The sequence below is a fragment of the Meles meles genome, chromosome 7 (assembly GCF_922984935.1).
Source record: "Meles meles chromosome 7, mMelMel3.1 paternal haplotype, whole genome shotgun sequence".
NCBI lineage: Eukaryota > Metazoa > Chordata > Mammalia > Carnivora > Mustelidae > Meles > Meles meles.
Window position 1 is genome coordinate 41,957,873 of NC_060072.1, and position 26,968 is coordinate 41,984,840.

General features: G+C 33.9%; 1 protein-coding gene across 1 annotated transcript in view; it reads right to left on the reverse strand.

Moving 5' to 3' along the window:
• ZDHHC17 (zinc finger DHHC-type palmitoyltransferase 17) overlaps positions 1–26,968 on the reverse strand; it is an 87,314-nt gene that overhangs the window by 26,118 nt on the left and 34,228 nt on the right. Inside the window, exons 4-8 of the mRNA XM_046011456.1 lie at positions 20,684–20,761; positions 19,949–20,093; positions 14,871–14,935; positions 14,090–14,252; positions 6,842–6,967 (exon numbers count right to left, since the gene is read on the reverse strand). Of these exons, the coding sequence (XP_045867412.1) occupies positions 6,842–6,967; positions 14,090–14,252; positions 14,871–14,935; positions 19,949–20,093; positions 20,684–20,761 (577 nt within the window). The remainder of the gene's footprint in view (positions 1–6,841; positions 6,968–14,089; positions 14,253–14,870; positions 14,936–19,948; positions 20,094–20,683; positions 20,762–26,968) is intronic.

Here is a 26,968-nt window from a genome sequence, read left to right on the forward strand (position 1 = left end):
TCTGTGAACCATTTTGAGTTAACTTTTCTATACAGGGTGAGGTTTGAGTAGAGGTTTATTATTATTTTGCTTATGCATGTCCAAATGTTCCAACACCATTTGTTGAAAAGGCTGTTTCTCCTCCACTGAATTACTTTTGCACTTCTGTAAGTCAGTAGGCATTTATCTCTGTGGTTCTGTTGCTGGGCTCTCTATTCTGTTGCAGTGATCTAAGAATTTGCTCCTCCAACAATACCACACAGTCTTGATTACTATAGCTACAGGGCATATCTTAAAATTCCACATAATAATTTTTTTTTCAAAACTGTTTTAGCTATTCTTGATCTATTGCCTTTCCATATAATCTTGGCTATAAAGACAAACAAATCTTACTGGAATTTTTATTTAATTACATTAAGTTTGTATAACACTTTGGGCACAACTGACATAGTTACTGTGCTGAGTCTACCACTTCATGAACATAGCATGTCTCTCCATTTATTTAGATCATCGTTTATTTCTTTCATTGACATTAAGAACATTTTAGTATACAAGTAACTTTACATGTCTGGTTAGATTTACACCTAAGTATTCCAATTTTTTTGAGCAACTGTAAGTAATATTGTAGTAATTTTGGAGTTCACGTGTTTATTGCAAGTGTACGGAAATAAAATATCCTGTGACTTGCTAAACTCATTTATTAGTTCTAGGAGTTTATTTTATAGATTCCTTGGGATAGAGACAATCATGTTACCACAAAGAGGGACAATTTTATTATTTTTTCCTTTCTGAACTATATGCCTTTTAATTTCCTTTTCTTGCTTTATTTCACTAGCTAGAACTTCCCCCACTAAGTTAAACAGGAACAGTAAAAGGGAGATCTTTGCCTTAGGAAGAAATCAGTCTTTCACCATTGTTAGTTGAAGGTTTTAGAAATGCTCTTTATAAAGTTCATGAAATTCTCTATTTCTATTTTTCTGAGAATTTTATCATAAACAGACACTGATCTTTATCAAATGCTTTTTATGCATGGATATAATCATGAGATTTTTCTTCTTTGTTAATATGGTAGATTTCACTGAATAATTCTGAATACTAAATGAGCCGCCCAGTTTGGTCATAGTGAATAATTCCTTTTATGTAATGATTATTTCTATTTGTTAACATTTTGTTAAAGATTTTTAAGTGTACAGTTGACCCTTGAATAACACAGGGGTTGGAGTACCAACCCCCATGCAATCCAAGACCTGCATATAACTTTTGACTCCCCCAAAACTTAACTACTTATAGCCTACTATTTGGACTGGAAGCCTTATCAATAACAGAAACAGCTGACTAAACATATTTTGTATGTTATATGTATTATATACTGTAGTCTTATAGCAAAACTAGAGAAAAGGAAATGTTATTAAGAAAATCATGAGGAAGAGAAAATACATTACAATATTGTATTTACCAAAAAAAAAAAAAAAAAAACCTGCGTAAGTGGACCGCACAGTTGAAATCTGTGTTGTTCAAGGGTCAGCTGTATATTCATGTGGATGTTTGTTTATGGTTCTTTGTTTTGTACTGTCTTTGTATGGTTTTGGTATCAGGGTAACACAGACTGTTTCCACTCTGTTACTTGCCTATATAAGCAATTTGCCAATATTCTTACACATGAAGGGAGTTTCTTATAGACAATATATAGTTGGATCATGCATTACAATACACAGAGCCAGTAACTGTGTTTTACTTGGTACATTAGAATATTTTAATTTAGGGGCACCTGGGTGACTCAGTCGGTTAAGCGTCTGCCTTCGGCTCAGGTCATGATCTCAGGGTCCTGGGATCGAACCCCTGCTCAGCGGGGAGCCTGCTTCTCCCTCTCTCACTTGCCCTGTGTTCCCTCTCTTGCTGTATCTCTCTCTGTCAAATAAATAAATAAAATCTTAAAAAAAAAAAAGAGAGAATATTTTAATTTAATGTGATTATTGACATGATAGGGTTTAAGTCTATAATTTTACTTTTTGTTTTCTTATGTATTTGTTTCTCTTTTTCCTGCCTTCTTGTAGGTAACTGGAAAGCTTTTCAGAATTCTTTTCAGAATTTATAATATTTTCCAGTTTATCCTCCTGTATAGCTTTTTTTAGTGGTTACTCTATTATATAAATATAACTTATCACACTGGTGTCATCATTTTACAAGTTCAAAAGAAGTATGGAAATCTTACCTGCCTTTATGTCCCTCCACCCTCCCCTGTTAATTTTACAAATTGCCTCACATATATACCTACATTTAGAGACACATCAAACAATATTATAATTTTGCTCCAACTGCTAAGCATAATTTGGGAGGAATAAGATGAGAAGTCTACCACATTTATGCATAATTTTGTTTACTATGATCTTATCAAAATTTTTCCTTTTATCACTTCCTTTCTGTTTAGAGAACATTTCTTAAACATTCTTTTAGGGTAGGTCTGCTGGCAACAAATTCTCTTAATTTTCCTTTATCTGAGAATATGTGGATTTCTCCTTTATTCCTTTTTTCTTTTTTTTTCATTTGACAGAGATCACAAGTAGGCAGGGTGGAGCGGGGGCTGGGGGGGGGGGGGCGGTGTGGAGGCAGGCTCCCTGTTGAGCAGAGAGCCTGATGTGGGGCTAGATCCCAGGACCCTGGGATCATGACCTGAGCAGAAGGCAGAGGCTTTAACCCACTAAGCCACCCAGGCGCCCCTCTCCTTTATTCTTGAAAAATATTTTTATACTGGGTTGACAGTTCTTTCCATTCAGCACTTGGAAAATGTGCCAGTTTCTTCTGGCTTCTGTGGTTTCTGATGAGAAATCCATTGTCATTTGAACTGTTTCACTCCTACTAGTAAGGAGACTTAGAGTTTTATAGTTTGGTTTTTAGAAGTTTGACTATGATGTGTGGAAGCAGGATTTCTTTGAGTTTATTCTCTTTAGGGTATATTCCACTTCCTAATCTGTAGGTTGGTCTTCTGCCAAACTTGGGGATTTTATGGGCCACTGTATCTTTTAGGTACTTTCTTAGCTCCACCCTCCTTCTTTTTCTGGGACCCTAATCATATCAGTGTTAGATAATCTGTTATAACCATAGGTCCCTTAGGCTCTGTTCTTTTTTTTTTTTTAATTTATTTTCTTTTGTTCTTCCAAATGTCTATTTTTTATTGTTCTATCTTCACGGTGACTGATTCTTTCCTCTGTGCCATTTATTCTGCTGTTGAACCCATTAACTCAGTTTGTTAAATTTTGTTTACTGCAATTTCCAGTTTTAAAATTTCCATTTGGTTCTTCTGTATATTCTATTTCTATATTTCTACTTCATTGCTGAGATTACTTTTCATTTCTTTCAAGCATGTTCATAATTATTCATTGAAGCCTTTTTGTAATGGCTCTTTAAAATCTTTTGTCAGATAATTCTACTATCTGTCATCATTTTGTTGGCATCTATTTGATTCTCATTTCATCAGTTTCACATCTTCTTGGTCCCTGGTATGATGAGTAATCTTCATTTGATAACTGGACATTTGGGATATAATGAAACACTGGATCTTACTTAAACCTTTTCTTTTAGATGGATTCCTCTGATGTAGCTTGAATAAGGGGAGTGAAGCACCTACTCATTATTGCCAGGTGGGGTGGAAGTTCAGATATCAACTTCACTGACCTTACTGCCTGAGGAGGGGATTCCTCATTACTGCTGGGCAAGGATGGAACTTCCAGCTCCCCATTATACCTCTACTAATACCTCCCTGGCTGGGAAGATTAGGAGTGCCTCATTATTGTGTCCTATGTGGTCTTCCTAATAGAGCAGGGGATGGGACCTTATTAACAGCCAGTGGGATTAAAAACTCCCAAATCCTTATTTAAACCTGCTCTGTTAACAACCCCAGGAAAGAAGCTGGGGCACCTCATTACAGCCTGGTAAGGGTAGAAGTTTAGGCCTTTGCTGGTATGATTAACTGTGTATGATTTCTGGTATGAAAAACTGTGGGGCCAGAGATTTTTCTGCACTATTTGGCTGTGGTAGAAAGCTATTTTCTGAAAGTCTCTATCTTGCTAAGCTGACTCTTTTGTGAAGGTTCTTTAGCCAGAGAGCAGGATTTTGTTGGAGCCCTTTTGGTCTGTATCCATTTGTGATTCTAGGTTGTTGGCTTTGTCAGCTCTGTTTTTGGGATATATGAGGCAAAAAAGAGAACACATTTTTCAGGTCCTGAGCCACCTATCCATTCAGTCTTCTTCTTTTCATCTCCCAGAGTTTCCCTACATTTGTTCTGTACATAATGTCCGGGTTTTTCAGTTGTGCTTCTCCATCTTCCCAGACTTATTTTCATATAATTAATAAACAATATTTAAAAAGACAATATGTGAGATTTCCACTGTTAACCAAAGGGATTGGAGGTTTTTAAGTGTTGAAAAATACAATTTAGAGATTTCCTTCTAACTTATTATTAAGCATTTATTTAGGAGACACTTGCTCTCTCTACATCTGCCCCTCCCCCGTGTCTAAAACCTTCTAACCTTAAAAACCCAAGAGCTTTTAAAATAGTTTTCTAAAATTAAGTTTCTCTCCACATCTATCTACTAGCACTGTCCAAAAATATTTTTCCCCCATTGGGATGACTTATTTTTAGTAAAATGCTACTGAATCCTAGGTGTAACTATTTCTTATTTGGTTTTAAATACAGAACATACTTTACAGATTAGCAAATCAAGTCAAGTTTATGATTTAAATATTTCTAATGAGATGAAAAGGAAAATACAAATACTTAATTATACAAGCACGTAACCATTGTATGTTTTTATTTAGTAATCTTTTCTAAAAATGTAATATATTTTAAAATACTAATGCAAAAAACACCACCAAAACAAAAAACAGGAACACTTGACTTCTGAACTGACCACAATAATATACACATGTTAATGAAATTGTGCTAAATTCTTTAATGAAGTTCTCTCTTAATTTTTTTATTTTTTTAAAGATTTATTTTAGGGGCGCCTGGGTGGCTCAGTGGGTTAAAGCCTCTGCCTTCGGCTCAGTCATGATCCCAGGGTCCTGGGATCAAGCCCCGCATTGGGCTCTCTACTCCACGGGGAGCCTGCTTCCTCCTCTCTCTCTCTGCCTGCCTCTCTGCCTACTTGTGATCTCCGCCTGTCAAGTAAATAAAATCTTAAAAAAAAAAAAAAAAAAAAAGATTTATTTTAGGGAGAGAAAGAACGAGTGGGAGGGGCAGAGGGAAAGAGAATCCCAAGCAGACTCCATACGGAGTGCACAGTCCCACACTGCCTGTGATGATCCAAGCTGAAACCAAGAGTTGGATGCTCAACTGACTGTACAACCCAGGAATCCCTGAAGCTCTCTTTTTAAAAAGAAATCATATCCAAACACATAAACGTGACAGTTCATACTGCTATAATAAGTAACTACATATTATTAAACATCTAGAATTTACAAAGTCATTTTTATCTGACAATGTATTTTTTTAAAATCCTTCAGAATATTTACACTAAACAAAATGAAGGCATAAATACTATGGGATTTTCCAAAGCAATACAAGACACTTTTGTTATAAGCTTAGTTACAATGAGATATCAGGATTTATTCACTGTGTTGAGAAAAACTGCTTTAACTCCTAGAGAACAGAACAAAATTAATGAAAATTTAAAAAATAAACCATTTTCTATGTTATATCTAATAGTAAAATGAAAGAGCTAACATGACATGCAAAAACTGCTCATTATTCTCAACCATGGGTTTGAAAATAGGCAAGTTTTTTTTTAGATTTTATTTATTTATTTGACAAAAAGAAAGCAGGATTCAGCACAAGTGGGGAGAGGGAGAGGAAGAAGCAGTCTCCCTGCTGAGCAGAGGACCCTGGGAACAAGACCTGAGCAAAAAGGAGACGCTTAACTAACAGAGCTACCCAGGCATCTTGAAAGGCAAGTTTATACACTATAAATCTGACTTTTCTCATGTTAAAGTAATGACCAATGGTTTTAATGCACTAAGGAAGTCTGAACTATAAATAAATGAGACATGTATTCATATTTTCCTTTGTCCAAATCTTGTCATTTTGTCCTGATAACACAAAGATCATTAACTTTAAATAAACAGTATTGCCACTAGAACAGACTAAATAAAAAGGTACTGAAGGCTTAATGTCTTCGACTTGTGAATTACTGACAAATTAACCAAATATCTTGTCAATTATTTAAGTATTTTAAAGAAACTGTCAGCTGATTTTTACATTTTTAAAAGGAAAGAAATTTTTAAGGAATAGAGGCCCCTCTTTGGGGGAAATATTATTTTTGAAATCATATTATTATAATTAGGCAGTTGAACCAACAGTCATACAGTTTAACCTTGAAGGTATATGGAAGATCTAAAACAGGCTTTCCACAGAGAAGGGAAGAATGTGTTTCTCTCACTCTAAAAAAGTTACAACATATTACAAAAGAATGGGCAGCTTTAATCAATTAGAGTTGTGACCAGTTTACAAAGATATGTATTTGGACTATACTTTTTCATAGTTTATTACCATATTAATAAATGCACTTAAACAAGAAGGACTTACTATCTCTCCATTGCTTAACAAAGGCCAGTTGAATCAATGAACTAAAATTTATGTTAGCTTAGGGAGATTTAAACAATTTTACATATAACCATCCTTCTTAATTATCAAATTACCAAGTAGGTAGAGCCCTGAAAAACTTTGCTATCTGACTTTGTCCTGAGTAATTTAGTATTTTAAAAATTACACTGGCCAATGGCAAAATTAAAAGCTAAAACTGCTCAGCTAAGAAAGTATGCCTGCTTAAAAAGATTATATGCTGAAAATCTTCAAACATAAATTTACCTTATCAGCTTTCAGCTTTCTAAGGAAGGATGGATTGTCATATCCTTTTGCTTGTCTCGCCTCTTGCAAATGGTTGATCATCCACACGTTTTTTCTCTGCTTTGCCAAATCAAGTGCTGATTCACCCTGATAAGCAGAAAAAATTCACATTAAAAATAAAAAGTAAAATATTTTAGTTACTTTTAAAGTACTCCCATAAAAATAAATTGAACAATTGGGCAAAGTCAAATACTAAAAGAATCTAAAACATTATGTATTATTATGCTTTTCCATTCAAGGTACAATCAGTAAATGCATTTACTTGTCTTATTCTATAGATTCTATTTTTGGTTGTATTTTCATTTATATTAAAGTAAATCAAAAAGTAGGTATTTTACCACCTGCTGGATCAGAGGCTGTCATTCAGTTTATTAGTTATTTCACATTCTTTAAGGGTTTTATTAGTAACACTACTACTACAAAACATCCAACTATCATACCAAATTGCCAGAAACCTCTCAGTTTAATTTCAGTAATGACAAAGTCTGAAGACAACAGGGAAGAAAAAGAAAAGTCAACTTCTATTTCTACTACTGTTGTACTGGCATTCTGATCATCTTAAATTCATTCACCCATCCAGGAATTTCCAAAGAGAATGAGAACAGTAACAAAAAGTAGTGAAACTCAATTTACGGACCTACAGCTCCCTTTAACCACAAGAATGCCAAAGAGTATATAAGCGAATAGAACTAAGTGCTTTATAGATAGAAATAAGACATAAGCGCCCCCAATTCTAGATTCATGCTTCTTTTTGACTTTATTAATTTAAAATCTTATTTCTCATTGTCATTTTCATTGTCTCATTGTCAGACACCTACATTTCTATTCTATCTGATATTCTTCACTATTTACCTACTTCTTTAAATAGAAAAGCAAAATGAAAAATTTTGTGTGCCAAAATTTTAAGAATGTATGGATGAATATTTTAGTTAATAAAAAAGGAAAATACTGAAATTTTATTTTGAAAAACTGGATAAAAACAAAAAAATAAGCCTTGCAGTGCCTTACTTATGAGGGATGATTATCAAGTATAAAGTACACGTTATTTAAAAGAAAAACACTAAAAAACAAAAAGCAAACAACAAAATAAGCACGGCCACCAATAGCAACAACTATAACAACATACCAATAACAACAAAAAGCCCAACCAATCCTTTAGTAAAAGATCAACAGTATTTAATAAGGAACGGGCTAATCTAGATGAGTCTTCCACAAATAGTGATATTTATGGTAAAATATCTCCTTGCCTACTCAAAACTTCTATCACCTAAGTTGTAAGAACCAGCTAATTAATCCAAACTATAAAGATTACCTGAATAAAAGCAATCCCTTGGGTAACAATTCCCAGAGAATATCCTGCTGTTGCCTCGGTCCAGCTGAGCATCCCTTCCACTAGAGGGCCATGTGACACCTAAGGATTGCCTAGATAAAAAGATGGAGGGAGCTTTAAGAAATCTTCAACTACTACTCCTCTAGTCTTCTGACTGCTTTTGTATAGTTCTTTTATTCGGCTGGTAAAATAAACAAGCAATTAATGCAAAGAATGATACTAAAGCCCGGGTTCTGAATTGTCTATATTTGGTTACTCCATGTATCAGCCAAAATAGTAAATGATAGTAACAAGAGGAATAACAACAAGAATCATGGAGTATTTACAGACTATATAACTGGTAATAAAAGAAATTTTTCAAAGGTTTTGGTGAGAGAAACATAATGGAAGGTGGAGGGTGGAAAGTAACTTTTTGCCTGAGAGTGGATTTCATTACTAAAACTAAAGAAAATTCTTTCTTGGAGACCATCTAGGTCAGGTACTTAAGAGGTAAAGAAAACCATTTTTAGAAAAAAAGTTTCTTACCTCATTTCAAGAAACCATATAAGAGTCTTTTAATCTATTAACAAAGCTTTTACAGCCTGCACAAAGTAAAAATTATGCTGTTTGATAGGTTTTAGAAAGAAAAAACTGGAAATGCTTGGGCAGCCCTCAGAGATTAGCTGTTCTCCCAAAATTCATCTAAATTTATCCATAAAACCGAAACATGTGGAGGGGGATACAATATTATTTTTTAAAAATTCACAAATGAGATGCTACCATAAAGAGGAATTACTGCATACGTCATTAAAAATATATATATTCTTAGTATCCCAAGTCACTTTTCCTTCCCTTACTGTTATCACACAAGACTTGGATTTATTCCATGTAACTGTTACCTGGGGCCATGGTTCTTAAATTCTTCTGAGTCATAGTTGATGAAAGCCATTGGCCTTCTCCCCAAAAAGCACTGATACAAGTAATTTTTTGTAACAATTTAGGGGCCCACCCTCTAACCAAAATTCTCTGGTAGGTCCCAAATTAAAAATTTCTAATCTAAGGTATATTCCTATGCCTTCTAAGAATCAAAGTAGCATTTTAAAGTAACCTTATTTTGGGGGAAAAAAACCACATTTATTTATATATTAGATGAATTGAATTCCTTAGTCAAATAACTAATTTACAAGGGTAAATATATACTATAAAGACAGATTTCTAAGAAAGTTAAGTTCAATCTTATTTAGCAAATAGCTACTTTAGAAGAAATGGGATCAACTAACTATAGTTGATTAATTATAACTATAGTTGTATAACTATAATACAAAGTATAATTTTTCATATTCTTTAAAGAATGCAACTTTTACTCCTATTACAGCCATATCCAGATTTGCAGACTACATCTTTTTGGTTATAATTTATGATTACCAACTATACTCTCTTTCTTAACACTTAAAATTAAAAATGGAAAAATATACAAGTATAGATCAACTTTATTTGTCAAATTCCTGAACAAAGAATCTAGATTGCTTTTAATTAATGAATTTTTCCCTTTTGAAATTCACAGCAATTTGTTTACTTAATTAGTCTGCCATTCCACATGGCTAAAAGGCACAACGCTTCATATTACATATGACTAAAATAGAACCAATTCCTATCACCCTCGCCCCAAGAAAGTCTTCCTTCAGTCTTCGCAATCTCAATATATATCACAAAACATTTATTTATTCAGTTATCAAGACTGCCTTTCGTCCTCATATCTAATCTACTCTAAACTATCATTCCCGAATCCACAAATCTACTAAAATTGCAGGCTAAACTAACACCAGTTGCCTGATTTATTAAAATGGCCCAACTGATCTTCAGCCATCCCCTCCATTTTCTTAATTCTTCAATGCATTCTCCATCAGCAACCAAAGTAGTCTTTTAAAAATACTTGAAACCCAAAGAATATAAAGCCATCCTTCACAAATCCTTCCAACTCCTTTTCAGGACTGAGAACATAGAAAGTTCCTTATCATGGCCTTACGTGATCTGGCACCTGGCTGAGTGACTTCATTCCTCTGCTCACTGCACTCTGCCCAGGCTGTCATTTTCTGGACCTCTAACAGCAAGCTTACTCCTGGCCTTGGGACATGCATTTATGTAGAGGCTCCTCTACATGGGAAGTTTTTTCCCACTTATCTTTGTATAATTGATCCCTTCTTTATCAGACAAGTCTCAAAGCAAATGCCATCTCCTCAGAGGTATTCACAAGTCTCTCACAGCCCTCATCACTGCACATCTGCCTGTATGCATGCATATGTGTGTTTCAATTAACTTACTGTCTAGCTCCTTAATACAATGTAAATTCTGAGAGAATACGGACTTAGCTATTTTATACACCTTGACTCCCCAGGACTAATATCTGTTAAATGAATGAATGAATGGTCTCCACTGGAAGGTGGTGACTAGACTGCAGCATAATAGAAATGCCGGAGTCCACCAGAAAAAACAGCTGATACTTATTTCATCTTTTAACTTCCATGAAAAGTACATTTTAAGACAAAAAGCTACTTTTCCAACAGTGTGGACAGAAAGATTATTTTTACTCTGAAGGTATTAAATGTTCCCTGAGTAACTGAAGCAACTCCTTAGACTTTATTTCCTTTAAAAATAATGTCACTCCAAATAAGTCAGAGGAAGATAAATACCATATGATTTCACTTCTATGTGGAATCTAAAAAACAAAACAAACAAAACAAAACCAAGCTCACTAAAACACAGAACAGACTCATGGTTGCCAGAAGCAGGGTTCAGGGTTGGGCAAAGGCAGTTGAAACACACAAACTTCTAGTTTTAAAATAAGTCAAGTCCTGGATGTATTTATAGCACAGCGACTATAGTTACTACTCTATTATATATCAGAAAGTTTCTAAGAGAGTAAATCTTAAGGGCTCCTATCACTAGGAAAAAGGACATTTTGTGACTATGTAAGGGTAACAATGCTGACTGGATCTGCTGTGGTGGTCATCCCACATGTTCAAATCATTATGTTGCATACCTAAAACTAGCATAATGTTGTATGCCAACTATACCTCAATTAAAAAAATAAAATGATGATGATAATGATGACAATGATGATGATTTCACTCCAGAAGCTACGAGCAACTCACATTTAAAATAACTTCTTTTGGGGGGCACTTGGATGGCTCAGTTGGTTAAGTGTCTGCTTCTTGGTTTTGGTTCAGGTCATGATCTCAGGCTCATGGGATTGAAACCCAAGTACAGCTCCACGCTCAATAAGGAGTCCATTTGAGAGTCTCTCTCTTCCCCCCTTCCTCTGCTCACCTCCCCCCCAATCATACTTGCTTGTGCTCTTAGAAAAAAAAAGTTCCATATGTACATTAATTATATGACACTGTAACTCTGGAAGTATTCGTATAAACCATACTAATTAAGAAAGTTACATTCGAGGAGCACCTGGGTGGCTCAGTCGGTTAAGCATCTGCCTTCATCTCAGGTCATGATCCCAGGGTCCTGGGATTGAGTCCCACATTAGGCTCCCCGCTCAGCAGGGAGTCTGCTTCTCCCTCTCTTCGGTCCCTCCCCCTGCTCATGAGTGCTCTCCCTCTTTTTCAAATAAATAAATACATACATAAATAAAAAGAAAGCTCTACTGGAGCTTATCCTATCTTGGTACCAAATAATTCATGTACCTGAACCTGCAAAACATTAAAAATATAAGGCTCAAACCATATAAATCATCTCAAATCTCTCTTACCATTACCTTTCTGTTGAAATTCATTACAGATTTCTTCTGCTAAGTCTAATAAAAGTTTATGCAATAGTTAATGTGAAGTGCAAGGTTCATTATTTATTTGAAAAGACATTAAATTTATGGGGCGCCTGGGTGGCTCAGTGGGTTAAGCCTCTACCTTCAGTTCAGGTCATGATCTTAGGGACCAGGGATCGAGCCCCACATTAAGGTTCAGCAGGGAGCCTGCTTCCCCCTCTCTCTCTGCCTGCTTTTTGCCTACTTGTGATCTCTCTCTGTCAAATAAATAAATAAATTTTTAAAAAGGCATTAAATTTATAAACCACTCTTCAAATACTTAAAGATCATGAGTGAAGTTACCTAAATTCTATGTGGATAGAAAAGATATTTTTAAGTGATCTAAAAATACATACTACTAGCTTCAAATTTCAGAACTATAGAGTCATGTTGTCACAATTTTTAGTATTCTTGGAATTTCAATATATTGTTGTGGCTCTGGCAGAGTCTATGGAGACTCAACATTTGCCATAGTAAAACTGGTTCTATCTTTTCAATAATATTAATACTAAATATTTTGAAATACATTCCTGGGGCATGATCATTTTGAGATTGGCTGTCCAGTATTGAAGAGAAGGAAAGTAATGCTCTAAAGCAATTCAAATATAAAACATCAGGTAATTTTTTCTTATGGGGATACTGGTTAGCCTTAATCAAACTCATTTTTCTGATCCTTTAGTCCTTGCGATCGGCCTAATTTACTAATCACATTGTTATGAACTTTTCTGAGCTTCCTACTTAGAAACATTTGGAAAAGTAAAATTTTTTCTCTATAATTTCAGAAGTGGCAGAGAGGTTTACTAGCAGAGTTATGAATACTAGCTTAGAGATAAAATTCATGACTACAAAAATCTTCATTCAATCTGTCAACAAATATTTAGAGTGCCCCTCATGTGTCAGGCACTATGGAAATAGACTTTCCTCTTTTCGTATTTTACTGGTAGATATTAGGCCACTCTGATCACTCTGGGTAGAGACAAAAGGACTCGAAATTTTAAAAAGAAAGAAAATACATGGCTTTCTCAATTTTTTATAGTTTCCAACAAGATATTTAATATTTACTTTTAACTAAATATTTTTAATTAAACTCATTTTTAAAAACTGGTTAAAATTCTAAGTACATTAGGCTCCATATAGCTAGTCTAAGCTGTATTATTTTAGTAGTTCAAACTAGAGTAATGGAATACAGAAAGAATTATTCACTGGAACATAAATAGATGCCCTGATCCAGCAGGAGATAACCTACTTTTTGATTGCCATTTCAGATTATTACGTGGCTCAAATCTCTTTCAAATTTAATTAGCACATATCCCTTAGAAATTTAAGAAACATGACTCAGAAAATACTATGGTTTATAAGCCGAAATTAAAGAACATTTGTCAAAGGGTACAAAGTTACTTATGAATTTACATTACTGAAAGATGATGTTTGAAAGTTTAAAGTAATTTCACAGAAAGAGCTGCTGAAAGACGTGGTAGATCCTGAAGCTTTAAACATGAGAATGGTTAACCAAAATTTAAAACTACCGATAGAATTTTCTTCCAAGTACTCATAAAATGTCTACAAATTTCAAAATGTTCAGAATGTAAATGTTAATTGTGTTTTGTTCTTAGATAATTTTGTATACTTTTCCTGGATTAGTCCAAAATATGTAGGGACTCTCCTATAAACATCATAAAAGTGTCTATTAAATTTAAAGGTCGTGACCTTTAAAATAAGATGAAAACAACTCAAAGAACTGCATAATGTGGTTTACCTACAAACTTGTGATTCTCCATACTGATCTTAAAGAAACCAGAAAACAATTCCCTTTAGCTATGAAGATATGGATTATAAAATTAAATTTTCAGAAGTCAGTAAGAATTCACTAACGAAAAAGGTCATTACAATCTAAAAATTACTTCAACATTAAAAGACAAAAGTAAATAAACCAGTCTTTCCAAAGAAATTCTTGCATGGAAGCATAGGTTTAACCTTAAATAAGAGGTTTCTTCCATCTTTGACAGTCTGTGAAAAAATCTATTTTTTACTGAGAAATTAAGATCTTAATAACATCTCACATAGCATAATCAATACAGGATATTTTTACCTTGATGTTCTGGGCATCAACATTAGCCCCAGCTTCCAGAAGAAGACTAATGACTGTAGTATTCCCTGCTAGTACTGCCCAATGCAAAGCAGTGTTTTTGTGATACTTGTCACCAAGGTTAACTGAAACATTGAATGTTAAAAGCAATCTAGTTGGATCCACACTGAAAAGGAAAAAAAAAAAAAACAACAACAACAACCCTAATTTCAATTATAGAAATCATTACAGATACTAAACTAATCGTGGTTGTATTTGCATTCCATCTTGGAACACTTCTAATCTAACCTATACTCAACCTTATAATAGGTATTGAGAGAACATTCTAATATGAAGTATTAAGTATGTGCAACACCAGGAGAGGGCATACTTGGTCCTGACATTTTCTAATTTTGATTAGGGAGTAAGGTCATTAATATTTATATAATTAAATGAGTAAATGTTTAAATTTAAATCTGGATTGCTACAAAAATGTTTACAGACAACTTACTAATTAATAATATTAAACCTGCCAATATACAAATAACATGAAAAAATAATTTTAAAGATAAGGTAACATCTTTCATTCTTAAAAACTGCTAAAAGAGGAATACATTAATAATACTACAATTACCAAGATCAAAGTAAGCACAGAGACTCAAACATCAAAAAGGTAATTCATTATATTTCATAGTAAGAATTTAAATATTAACAAATAGAACATTAACTACCTTTTCTCATCATTTATTTTACATTTTAATATGCTGAAAATGATACAAATAAATATTTTATAATGATTACATACCTATGTGTTCTATAAGCTGCCCACATTAAAGGTGTCATTCCATTCTGATCCATCATATCTACATCCTGATAAAATAAAAAGAAAAAAGTCAGATGGTAAAAATTTCTAAGTTCCTACCAAATTTACTCAGAAAAATCTAACTTACATATCACAGAAGCCAGTAAGACTCCTCCATCAAGGCTGATTAATGAAAATTTTCTTTAACTTTTTTCAAATAAAACTATTTATTATCACTAAATATTTTAATTAATGGGCATACATTTAATTGACTATAAATATGTATTTAATTAACATATATTTACAGATTCCCTTTTTCAGATGGTTTAATCATGCTTTCAATGTTTTACACTTAAAGATCTTGACCTACTCTTCACCTTTCATCCACAGAGTTTAAGTTAAATGATTTAAGTCTGTGAAAAACTGATAAAACTAATTCATGATAAGAGGAAACAATAAAAGCCTGTTTATTTCTAGGTATTTCACAACAAAAAATAAAAAGACTTATCTTTTCAATAAACTCAAAGTCTGTTTGCCTTTTATTGTTTGCAGGTACATTTTTAGAGTCAAATAATTCTGTAAAATTTCTGGTGATAAAGCAATTCTCTGCCTTACTCCTCACTACTTTCACCTCTTTTAGCCCTTCACATCTTAAAATAAGATGCTTGAATTGCTACTTTTTGATTTTTCAGTTTTAGGCATTATCTTCTGAGACTTCAATATGCGAAATGAGAATTCCGCTCTTTACTCTTCCTGACCCATCACAAATATGTGCCTCTCTAATCTTTCAAGAGATCTATTATATTTTTGGTTCTAAAAATGTTTGATATTTACGTTATTATAAATGTATATGAATACTATTCCCAGTAAAATTGTGTAGTAAACTATGATTATTTTTCTTCTCCTATCCAACTTTTTGCTTTCCTATGGTACTTCCCCCCCACCCGACTTTTGCTTCTTTTTTTAACAAATTACAATTAAAACTACCATCTATTCAACCAAAATTCTTCCCTAGTTATCTAGATCTCCTTTCAAGACATCAGTTTCACTTCCCTAAAATTCTCTCTCCTAACTCCAACCTGGACTATATATTATCCTATATGCCTGAGACATCTGTCTCATTAACTAGAACAGGTTCTCTGGCAATTAAATTTATATTAACTTATATTAAATTCATCTTTGTATTCTCAGTGCCCAGCAGAGTAAATGATCAAAAACCATTTGCTAAGTGAAAAGACATGTTTATCTACCTATTTGTTTGGGAAGGGCATAGGGTTTAGAATAAGGCAGACATGGTTTTGAATTCTTAGTTGCACCACTTAATGGCTATAAGATTAGCAAAATTACTTTAATTCTCTGTGCTTCAGCTTCTTCATCTAAAAATGCAAATATAAGTAATGGCTTCATAAGACCCCTGTGATGATTAAATGGAATAATGTGTGTAAAGCACCTAGTCTATAGCCTAGAACATAAGAGACATTCAATAGATAGTAAGTTTCTTCTTCTTCCCTTCCCTATTGCCCATTCCTGGATTACATAAAGGCAGCAGTTCTAATCCAAATTGTGTTATCTAATACACCAGCCAGCACAGAGAGGACAGAGTTATAATGAGTATGCTGCACAACACTCTATACCTCTATACAGCAGTTGTCTGTGAGCCACAATTATTGATGGGAATATGTCTCAAATGTGAAAATTAACCAAGGATACTGAAGCAGAAAAAATGCTGAGAACCAGTATATTAGACAAGCTAGAACACACATCCTTGGACATTATTAGTCTTAATCCCTCATCAAGAAAACTATAATCAAGAGTTACACCTTATCCACTATAAATACATTCACAGATTTACATTAACTGTGGTTGGGAGCATCTTATGTAACCTATTTCCAGTATACACATTAAAATAAAAATCTTCAAGAAAATCTTCTGAAAAATGACAAGCTTCCTAGTTTTTTTATATGAGTCAAGTACTGTAACTTATTTTACTTCCTCTAGGGTCCTTATTTCCAGAGTGCAACTAAAAGTGATGTCCAATTAAAACAAACATGTAAGTTCTTGTTTTAGTTTCTTCCTCCTTCTTAGTTGTCTTTTCATATCCTTCTTAAAAGTGATAGTATTAAAAAATGTAAGTAAAATTAAAAATGTAAAATAATGCCATATCTCTAGAGTACTAAAAGAAAAATGAAATTCAACCTTTTCTTTCTTTGGATCGGGGTTTAAAACTTGGTACTTCTTTTCCAAGTTCAGCCTGGACGTATGGGTATTCTCTATTAGGAAGAATTAACAAGCCCAGATCAAAAGCTTATGGGGATTCCATGATCAACAGGGCTCCATAACTTAGCATTTTCCCTTTTCTCCTGAAAATCATCCAAAAGAATTGGTAGTGAGCACTAAATATATTTTAACAGTATAACTAAAATGAAACAAATGTGAAGAACAGAATGACAAACTAAATGGAAATGTTATATGCCCTAAGAATATAAAACTGATACAAATAACAAAAAATGGAGAAAATGGAAAAAGGTTGAAAAGAAAGTTTAAGTACCTAATCTGTAATAGCTATGAGTCATAGGATATTATCGAAAGCTGAAAAACCAAGTAAAAGAAATGTGGTTATAGCTATCAAAACAAAGCTAACACTAAAAAAAAAATATTATATACAACTAAAGTCAGTGGAAGGGAAGAGAAAGAAAAAATAAAATATACTAATTTTTATTATTACTTATAATTGGGAACTAATCAGAACTAATAAAATTTGAGCAAATATCTGATTGAAATAAGACAGAAAGAGAACTGTGTAACCTTCTAAGGAAAGGATTTACCAAGCAGAAGATGAGATCAAGCACAAAGGCCCAAAGACAACAGCATATCAGAACTATTCAAGGAACAACAGGAAGACTGATGTATCAAAGCAGAGTATGGAGGAGATGACAAAAGACAGGCCTGAGAGGTATCTCAGACTAGACTACAAGTGGTTCTGTAGTCCTTCTATAGGGAAGGACTTTGGACTCCATTCAAAGTATGATGTGATGAACACTACAGGAGTTTGCTTTTATAATTAGTGTACACATGGAAAAAATTCTGGAAAAATATATACTAAACTGTTAGAGTGATCTCAGTGGGGGGAGCAGTAAGAGAAGAGGTAGAGTTTCATTCTCTAATGTTTGAGTACTTTACAATAAGCATGTTATTTCTGTAGCAAAAAAAAAAACACCAAAAACAAACTTACTCATGAAAAAGAAAACAAACCGCCAGACTTTTATAATGCATTTATTATAGAAAAGGTGGTGTGACAGATAGAAATCCCTGTCCCATAAGAATTTTATAGCCAACATCCTCTACCAGAGTTAAAAAGGTTACTGAAACCTGAAACATCCAAACCTCAGAATCAAAAAGCTAACAAAAAGACAAAAAACAAAAGAAAAAGTGAATGTGTTATCCCCAAAATAAAAAGGCCACTAACGACAATACATGCTGTAATCATGTATTACAGCACCATCTACTGCTCCAAACCCCAGTCTAGAAGAAACTCAGGAGAACAAACGTAATCTCCTGTGACAGCTGGTATCCAAACATGGCCCTCGACAAACCTCACTTGCTAGTATACCCGTATGTTCCCACAATGAACATGAACTGGCCTTGTTACTTGCTTTAACTGACAGAATGGAACAGAAATGTTGCTGTGCCAGTTTAAAAGCTTATGGGGATTCCATGATCAGACTTTAAAAAGGCAGACAGCTTCTGCTTTTGTTCTTTGGGGAGCTCCCACCATGGAAGGAGTCTAATTTCCTGTTACAAAGACTATGTCCAGGAGTACCATGGAGAAGGAACTGAGACTACATGGAGAAAAAGAGAAGACTTGCTATCTCAGCACTCCAACTGAACTCAGACTTTCAGCCATTCGTATTAAGGCATGAAGTATGTCAGTGAGCCATCCTCCATTCCAGTCAAGACCCCAAACGCCTGTAACTCCCAGCCATTATCACAAGGTAAAGAACCACCCAGCCAAGCCCAGTCAACCCAAGGTAATAAATGGCTGGTATTGTTCTAAAGCCATTAGATTTTGGGGGTAGTCTGTAAACACCGTATTAGATAATAACCTCCTCTTCCAGCAATTAGCCAGTCTATGCCTCTTATAATGCACAATGCACAACTATCATTGTGAGTGACTGCGAACAATAAGTACTTTAAGTATTCATAAAATCAATACTATTCAAATTCTAAATCTGCATAAAATTTAAAATAAGTGTTAATAGCAATGAATTAAAATCATTTGTCTTACTCTTATTTTATTTTCTTTTTTAAATATTTTATTTATTTGACAGAGAGAAATCACACCTAGGCAGAGAAGCAGGCAGAGAGAGAGGAGGAAGCAGGCTCCCCGCGGAGCAGAGCGCCAGATGTGCATTTGTCTTATTCTTGTGATGAGATCCTTAGCTACAAAGCTAATGTTTAAGTATAACCAGAGAAAACACATGAAAGAAAAACTGAATGACATTAATTTCGACAAAATACATTTATTACAAAAACATGGTATATATAGACTGGTACCTGATTAATGTGACTATAGTTGGTACATATTCATGAAAAATCAGGAAGAACCACTTAAATCATGAGAAGTTTCCTGACATGTAAGAAGTAGCATTATATTATGCAGCAGAAACACAGAAACTGATCCTAAAGAATTTATCCCCCACTCGGAGAAGTAACTTAACAGAGAAAATAACCAGTAAAATATTCAAAAAAGTATAAATGAATTCAGAGTATATATTCAAAAGATGTAAGTAAGGGAAAAAATAGATACCTAAATTTTCTTACTTTCTGGGATTCAACTCTCATCATTCTCAGAAATAAATGGATCTTAATGGATCATTATCTGCTTCTTGACTTTCTTATTTTTAACTTAGCTATATTTATTACCTCAATATCAAACTAACTATATTATTTATTCTCTTCATCCACCAGAAAGAACTATTTTAAATAATACCAGGTTGTTACACTTGTAACACCAATGATATTAGGCATTTAAACCATGAAGAACATCGGATTAAAATCCACACCATTGTGATTTTTTTTACCTGTCCTTTTGCTATGAGATAAGCAACAATTGAGGTATGTCCAAACTGAGCAGCCAGATGAATACAGCTACATCCTTCTCCATCAATTAATGAAGGATCTGCACCATATTTCATTAGTTGCACAACCATAGATAGATGGCCTTGTCTAAAACATAAAAGAATAAACACTTAAATATATAAAGTCATTTCAAACAGGATCTCCTGGAAAGATCGTTCTTAAATAGGGCAATGGTGAAAAAGATTACACAATTTTTTTGAAGTTTCTTAAAATATGTATATGTAAAGACATGCTTAGTATTTTACAGTTCTTAAGTCTCAGCCAAAAAAGAGTCTTTTAAATTTTATGCAGATAATTAAAACTTCTTTAAATATGTAATAGTTACTATATTCTATTAATCCTATTCAAATATAATCTTAGTTGTCCCATGAACTGTGAAACTTCTTTAATTGTAAATATATAGAGGCTGCATAAGTATTACATTTACAAATCTAAAGTTTAACTCAATCATAAACTAACAGGATTAATATCAGCATGGTGAATTCCTAAAGAAACTTCGGGACAATAAACTTTGCTGCCAATGCAGGTAACACTGCACAGCAATATATTAGTACACTGTTGATATTAACTGTTATTTCTCTCATTCATTTTAGCATATCATTAAAAAAAGAACAGTTGTTTAGTTATAGACTAATAAGGGAACCAAAGAAAAAAAAAATCCAGAAGCAAATTTAAACCTTGTGGCCCAGTGCAATGGAGTGGAATTTAGGTCTCCTCCAAGTTGATCCACAATAGCACCTTTCGAAATATAGTATCTATAAGACAAAATTTTAAATGATTGAGACAACTTTAATTTTCATTTTAAGAAATTAAGTAAAAAATAAATAATGTTTTCCATTGTAGACCTCATGCTAGTTTATGTCTTTGATGACAATCTTTTGTGATATTTAAAAAATATATTTAGTAGAATTTTATATCAAACATATCACTCTTCTAGAAGTAAAAGGAAAGTAATTTTTTTTTAAAGTTACAAAAAAGAATAGCAATGCCAAGTAACAATCATATAAAAAACAAGGCAGTCAGAGAACCACCAAGACTTGGATCAGAGAGCAACAGCAGAGAGAAAGTTGTAGAATAGGCCACTGAGTCTACCACAGGGAGAAGCTCAGCTTTATGAGCTTTATTTTCCTCACAAAATTACTATAGATTGAATCAAGCAATATATGTGCAAGAATTTTATAAATTTTAAGTATAACACAGAAGTTCTTTACAATGCCTTGTTATACCTTTAAAGCTGTCTTGCTTTAAAAAGAACCACTTCATTGCTTAATGTATTAATGTTATAACATATTGATTTCCTCTGAAATAAACAGGACCTAGCTGGTTATCACAATGTTTACTTTGATCAATGAATGAATCTTGAATATAAATGATTTCAAGCCTTTGATGTCAAATGCTTGATGGTGAATATTACTGAGATTCTTAAATTGTTCTAAGTGATTACTGCTTTAGATCACTAATGCATTCACTTTTAATGTACAATTTTAAACATTTAATATACTCATACTTACATGCTTGATTCAGAAATTTATTGCTTTATGTATCTATTACACTGGCATTTTTAAAGCATTATGTAATGAAGGGCCAAACTCCACTCTATCATGTAATATAGTTTAAAGTAACGTAACAAAGTATTTCCAGACTAAAATATTTCCATTCCAAAATATCAGAGACATTAGTCTGAACACAAACATTTAACTATTCCTAAATTCTTTCTTAAGGAACTTGGTAGGCATCATATAATAGTTGAAAATGGTTTTTTGAGCCCAAAGAGAAGTATAGCTCAGCCAAAGAACAGCTTTGATAAGAGCTGGGATTTTTTTTAAGGCAATTTTATTACCTTCTCTATAGTAAAATATTTGTTCCTGAGTTATTTTTTACTCATATTTCAAATCTTTGCTAGGGCTTCGGTAACGAATGATTTCCAGACTAATTCTAAAATACAACCCTCCCACCCACACACACATACAAACACACAGATAGGAGAATTTTTTTTTCTACAAACTAAAGAACTTCTATCACCTTTTCATTGTAAACCACTGGAGAATTACTAACTTTTCATAATATGTTATTCTTTACAGCTGTAGACCCTAGTTCAAAACTACACAACTCTGGGGCGCCTGGGCGGCTCAGTGGGTTAAGACGCTGCCTTCGGCTCAGGTCATGATCTCAGGATCCTGGGATCGAGTCCCGCATCGGGCTCTCTGCTCAGCGGAGAGCCTCCTTCCCTTCCTCTCTCTCTGCCTCTCTTGTGATTTCTCTCTGTCAAATAAATAAATAAAATCTTTAAAAAAAAAAAAAAAAAACTACACAACTCTGAAATGATCATGTAATTCTTATTTTTAAACTCAAGTCTCCCAGCATACTACAAGTTAGCAAGGAATGTTGCTGTAGGTACTAACTAATGATCCCTAGGTTTTGAGACTAGATCATCAATGCACAAGAGTTATCAACAAGTATTTGAAAGATGTAAAGTTAACAGTTATAACTCAAATGTTTCCGGAGGGGGATACCAATGAGAAGAAAACCAATATATGTTATAAAACCCTAGAAAGACTAAGGGATTAAAGGTAATTGTTACCTCTGTAGAATGCAATAAAGAAACTAGAGTATAAATAGAAACGCTGATTGAAAGTTTATAAAAATTGCTGAAAAACCTGTTGTTTTGTAACTTATATTCTCAATGGAAGTTCAGTATTTAGCATCACAAATGGGCATTTTAATGCACTGTAACAATCAAGCAGCTGAAGGTGCTTGACAAGTATTTCTTTGTGCATTGTATATTCAATTTTAAAATGTAACTACTCAAAATTTTAATATTATTATAATAATAACTCAAACTCTTCAAGTTCAGATTCATTCTAATGTCCCTAAGCTTCATTATATGATGATGATATCTGGCCTCAGGCTCACACTGACTTTAACACTCAACCATTTGGCATTTGCTGAAAAGTGTATTCAGTGCACCTTTACCAGAGAAATTTGAAACTCATGGAATTAAATCAGAGAACCATATGAGACACTACACTAAAATTACAGTAATTCTTTGAAAGTTCACACTCTAAACAACTACAACCCCTGGCTCCTATCCTTGTTCAGGTCAGCTGGCAGACAGATAACAACTCCTTCTCACAAAGAGAAGAGAAGATTTTTCTCTAAGAGACACTGAACAACCCTAGAGAAAAACTTCTAGAAACAGACATTTGGGAGGTTCCTGTTGTGATCTAAGTTCTACAACTTCCAATCAACTTTGTTATGTCTCTCCTAAATATGACTAGATAATTGAGGAAAGTTTCAAATATGGAAGGAGACAAAATAAAGAGAAATCTGACATAAAGAGATAATACAGAGAGAAGAAAAAAGGAAAAAAACAAAAATTACAATTAATATCCTCCAAAAAAATAAGAGAGGATAATATACTCATGATATGAACAACAAAATATTTTCTTAAAAGGGGGGTGCAGAGATCAAGAAAAAAAAATGCTTGAAAATTGAAAATGCAGTAGATAAAATTAGAAATTCAAAGGCAAGATTAGAAGATAAATTACATAAATTAAGACAATCTCCCCAAAATACAACAGTTATACTGGGAGATAAAAATTACTTGGGATATGGGATGCCTGGGTGGTTCAGTTGGTTGAGCATCATCCTACTCTTGATTTCAGCTGGGTCATGATCTCAGAGTTGTGAGATGGAGCCCCACGTGGGGGTCCACACTCAGTGCAGTGTCTGCGTGGGATTCTCTCTCTGCCTCTGCCCATCCCTACCCCCCCACCCCCGATCATGGTCTCTCTCTCTAAAATAAATAAATAGGGGCGCCTGGGTGGCTCAGCGGGTTAGAGCCTCTGCCTTCGGCTCGGGTCGTGATCCCAGGGTCCTGGGATCGAGCCCCGCATCGGGCTCTCTGCTTGGCTGGGAGCCTGCTTCCTCCTCTCTCTCTCTCTGCCTGCCTCTCTGCCTACTTGTGATCTCTGCCTGTCAAATAAATAAATCTTTAAAAAAAAAAATAAAATAAAATAAAATAAAATAAATAAATAAAAATTTTAAAAGTAAAAAGCAAAATTAAATAAATAAAAGAAAAAAGAGTACTTGTGATAATGATAAGAAAAAGAATTAGTCTGGTTGGTTTCAGTACCTGAGTTCCTCGGGGAAAAAACAGAGAAAACGAAAGTGAGGCACTCTTAAGGCCACCATGCAAGAACACTTCCCTAATGCAAAAAAGCAAGTTTCCAGAAAAAATGGCCATTTAATGGCCATAAACTGGATTTAAAGTAAGTCTGTAAGTAAGTAAATAAATAAAAGTCGTATCAGTGCACAATAACATGAGCTTTCACAAAGTCAGGGATAAAGGAAAAAAAACCCATAATGCATATAATGTGTTCTCAGAAACTTTTAAACTCGATATTTTAACAAAGCCCCATATTTCTTAATAAAGCTTTGACTTGAAATCAAACAGAAATCAAGTATTATTAGTTACTCTTAACAAAGAATCTTAAGACAATGAGACTGTTTAAGAGCTTGAGATAATCCTTTCTATTTCATTACATTGAGGGGAAAGCTGAGAAATAAAAACTTTCATTTGTAAACATTAGAAATACAAACAATCTAGGCTAAGGTGAAGGTCTCCTCCTTTCTATATTTATACTTTATCATCATGAAAGTGACCCAACTCTTTGTTTGCATAACTGCCTTTAATATACCCTGATGGAACATAACTGTTAGAAGAGACACTTTTCATTGGATCTCTCACATTCCCATGTCTTGCTAGGTGTATGAGGAGAATGCAAGGCCCTGACCATTTTTACACAGGTCATTTCTTTTGAGTTGTGTTTGTATCAAGCAACCTTGAGAGATGAAGCAATGTCTCTTTCTGGACCAAAGAGCAAGTTTGCTCTTATTATAAAAGCACTGAATTCCCCAAGATGCAATACAAATCCACCGTGTGTGCTGCATCCATCTGGATGACCTCAAGCCACTCCCATAGGACCTAGGAGTATGAGGGCCCTATGCAAATATGATGTTCATACTATTTTCTGTGTTATGGATATGCTATAACTTTTAAGTGGGGGTATAATTCCAGACTCAGCAGTAAAAAGTAATCTTGAGGCTATGAATACCAGTTGTTATTAAAAATTGCCTTTACTCACTATGTTTGTTTTAGGAAAGTAATTTGCTATATCATGCATTGTGAAAAATTAAGTTTATCTACCTGAAGATATAATATGCTCAGACACCAATTATTAACCCACTCTACAATTACTGACTTTATTCTATAATGTCATTAATCCACAAGTGGCTTGGGACATTTGTAAGGCAGGCAGCATCAAGTCTTTTTGTATTTCTCACTTCAGACTTTCTTGTTTATTTTTAACCACAAGACAAATGTCAATTTTTTAACCAACATAATCTCAATAGTAATATATGAATTAAGAAAATAGGGGCACCTGGGTGGCTCAGTGGGTTAAAGCCTCTGCCTTTGGCTCAGGTCATGATCCCAGGTTCCTGGGATTGAGCCCCGCATCAGGCTCTCTGCTTGGCGGGAAGCCTGCTTCCCCCTTTCTCTCTGCCTGCCTCTCTGCCTACTTGTGATCTCTATATGTCAAATAAATAAATAAAATCTCTAGAAAGAAAGACAGAAAGAAAGAAAGAAAATAATACAGTAATGCTTCAAATTTCTGAGAAAACTACTTTTAATCTGTAAATCCATGCTCAGCCAAACAACCAATAAGGTGCGAGGGCAGAAGAGAGTAACTTCAAAACATTTACCTCCTAAGTGCTCTCTCTCTCAGAAAGCTATCAGAAATTGTGCTCTACTAAAACCAGGTAGCAACCCAACAGAGACAAAAAACTCAGATCCAGAAAACTGAGACCAACACTAGAGCAAAGGGATTTCCCCGAGTAATGGCAAAGGAAATCTCACAATAATGCTTGCATAGTAGCTCTAAAGAGCAAATAATCTGGGTTGGAGCAGAAAAGTGGAGAATTCCAGGAATGATTTCCTCTATCCCCCACATCCAAAAATGGAACAGAAAAATTAGCTCATACTGTCTGTATACAGAAGGATTTTATGCTTCTAAGAATATGGGAAGAATTAGTTACAACATAAACAAAGTTTTAAAAATGAAGTAACCGTTACTTCAGGCAGAAGTCAAAATTCCAAAAGGCAAGAACAGATAATCAAAGAACACTTCCAGGCTTGACACTGAGAATTTACATACAACAACTTAAACTTTGCATGGGGATTTAACTAAAACTACAGTAGCAGATAGGAGGATTATTAGTGGTGAGGAGATCTTGGACATCTAGGTATCCCAAAATAGAAAGTCAAAATATAATAAGTGATAAATCAAGAAATAACAGCATAAAAGTTGGCAATATTTGTTATAATTCAAAATTCATCTTTCTAACTTTCTTATTCCTATAAATTTTACAGATATATATGAACACAGCAAAATGATATGTGACCTAGATATCAACTACAGCACTGGTTGTTAATGGTAAAAACACCACAATCAATCTAAATGTCCATCAACAAGAAAACCATTAAATAAATTAAACTCATGTAATTGAACATTATATAGCTGTTTAAAAGGAATGATGCAGCTCTTATTTGTACTGATAATGAGAAATCTTGAAGGTATATATATATATATATATATATATATATACTATATATATACATATAAAACTAAAGCAGAAAAAATGCTTGCTGTCATTTTTTCTGGTAATGTAGCAACATAAATATATAAAAGTAAATACTGAAAGAAACAGCTCAAGGGCTAAAAAAGAAAAAAAAAGGTTATTTCTGGGCTACAGGATGTGGGGGAGACTGCCATTTTCCACTGTAAGCCTTTAAGTACTATTTGAGTTTTCAAAATGTTTATACACTATTTTTTTAATTAAAATAATACTAACTGAAGGGGCGCCTGGGTGGCTCAGTGGGTTAAAGCCTCTGCCTTCAG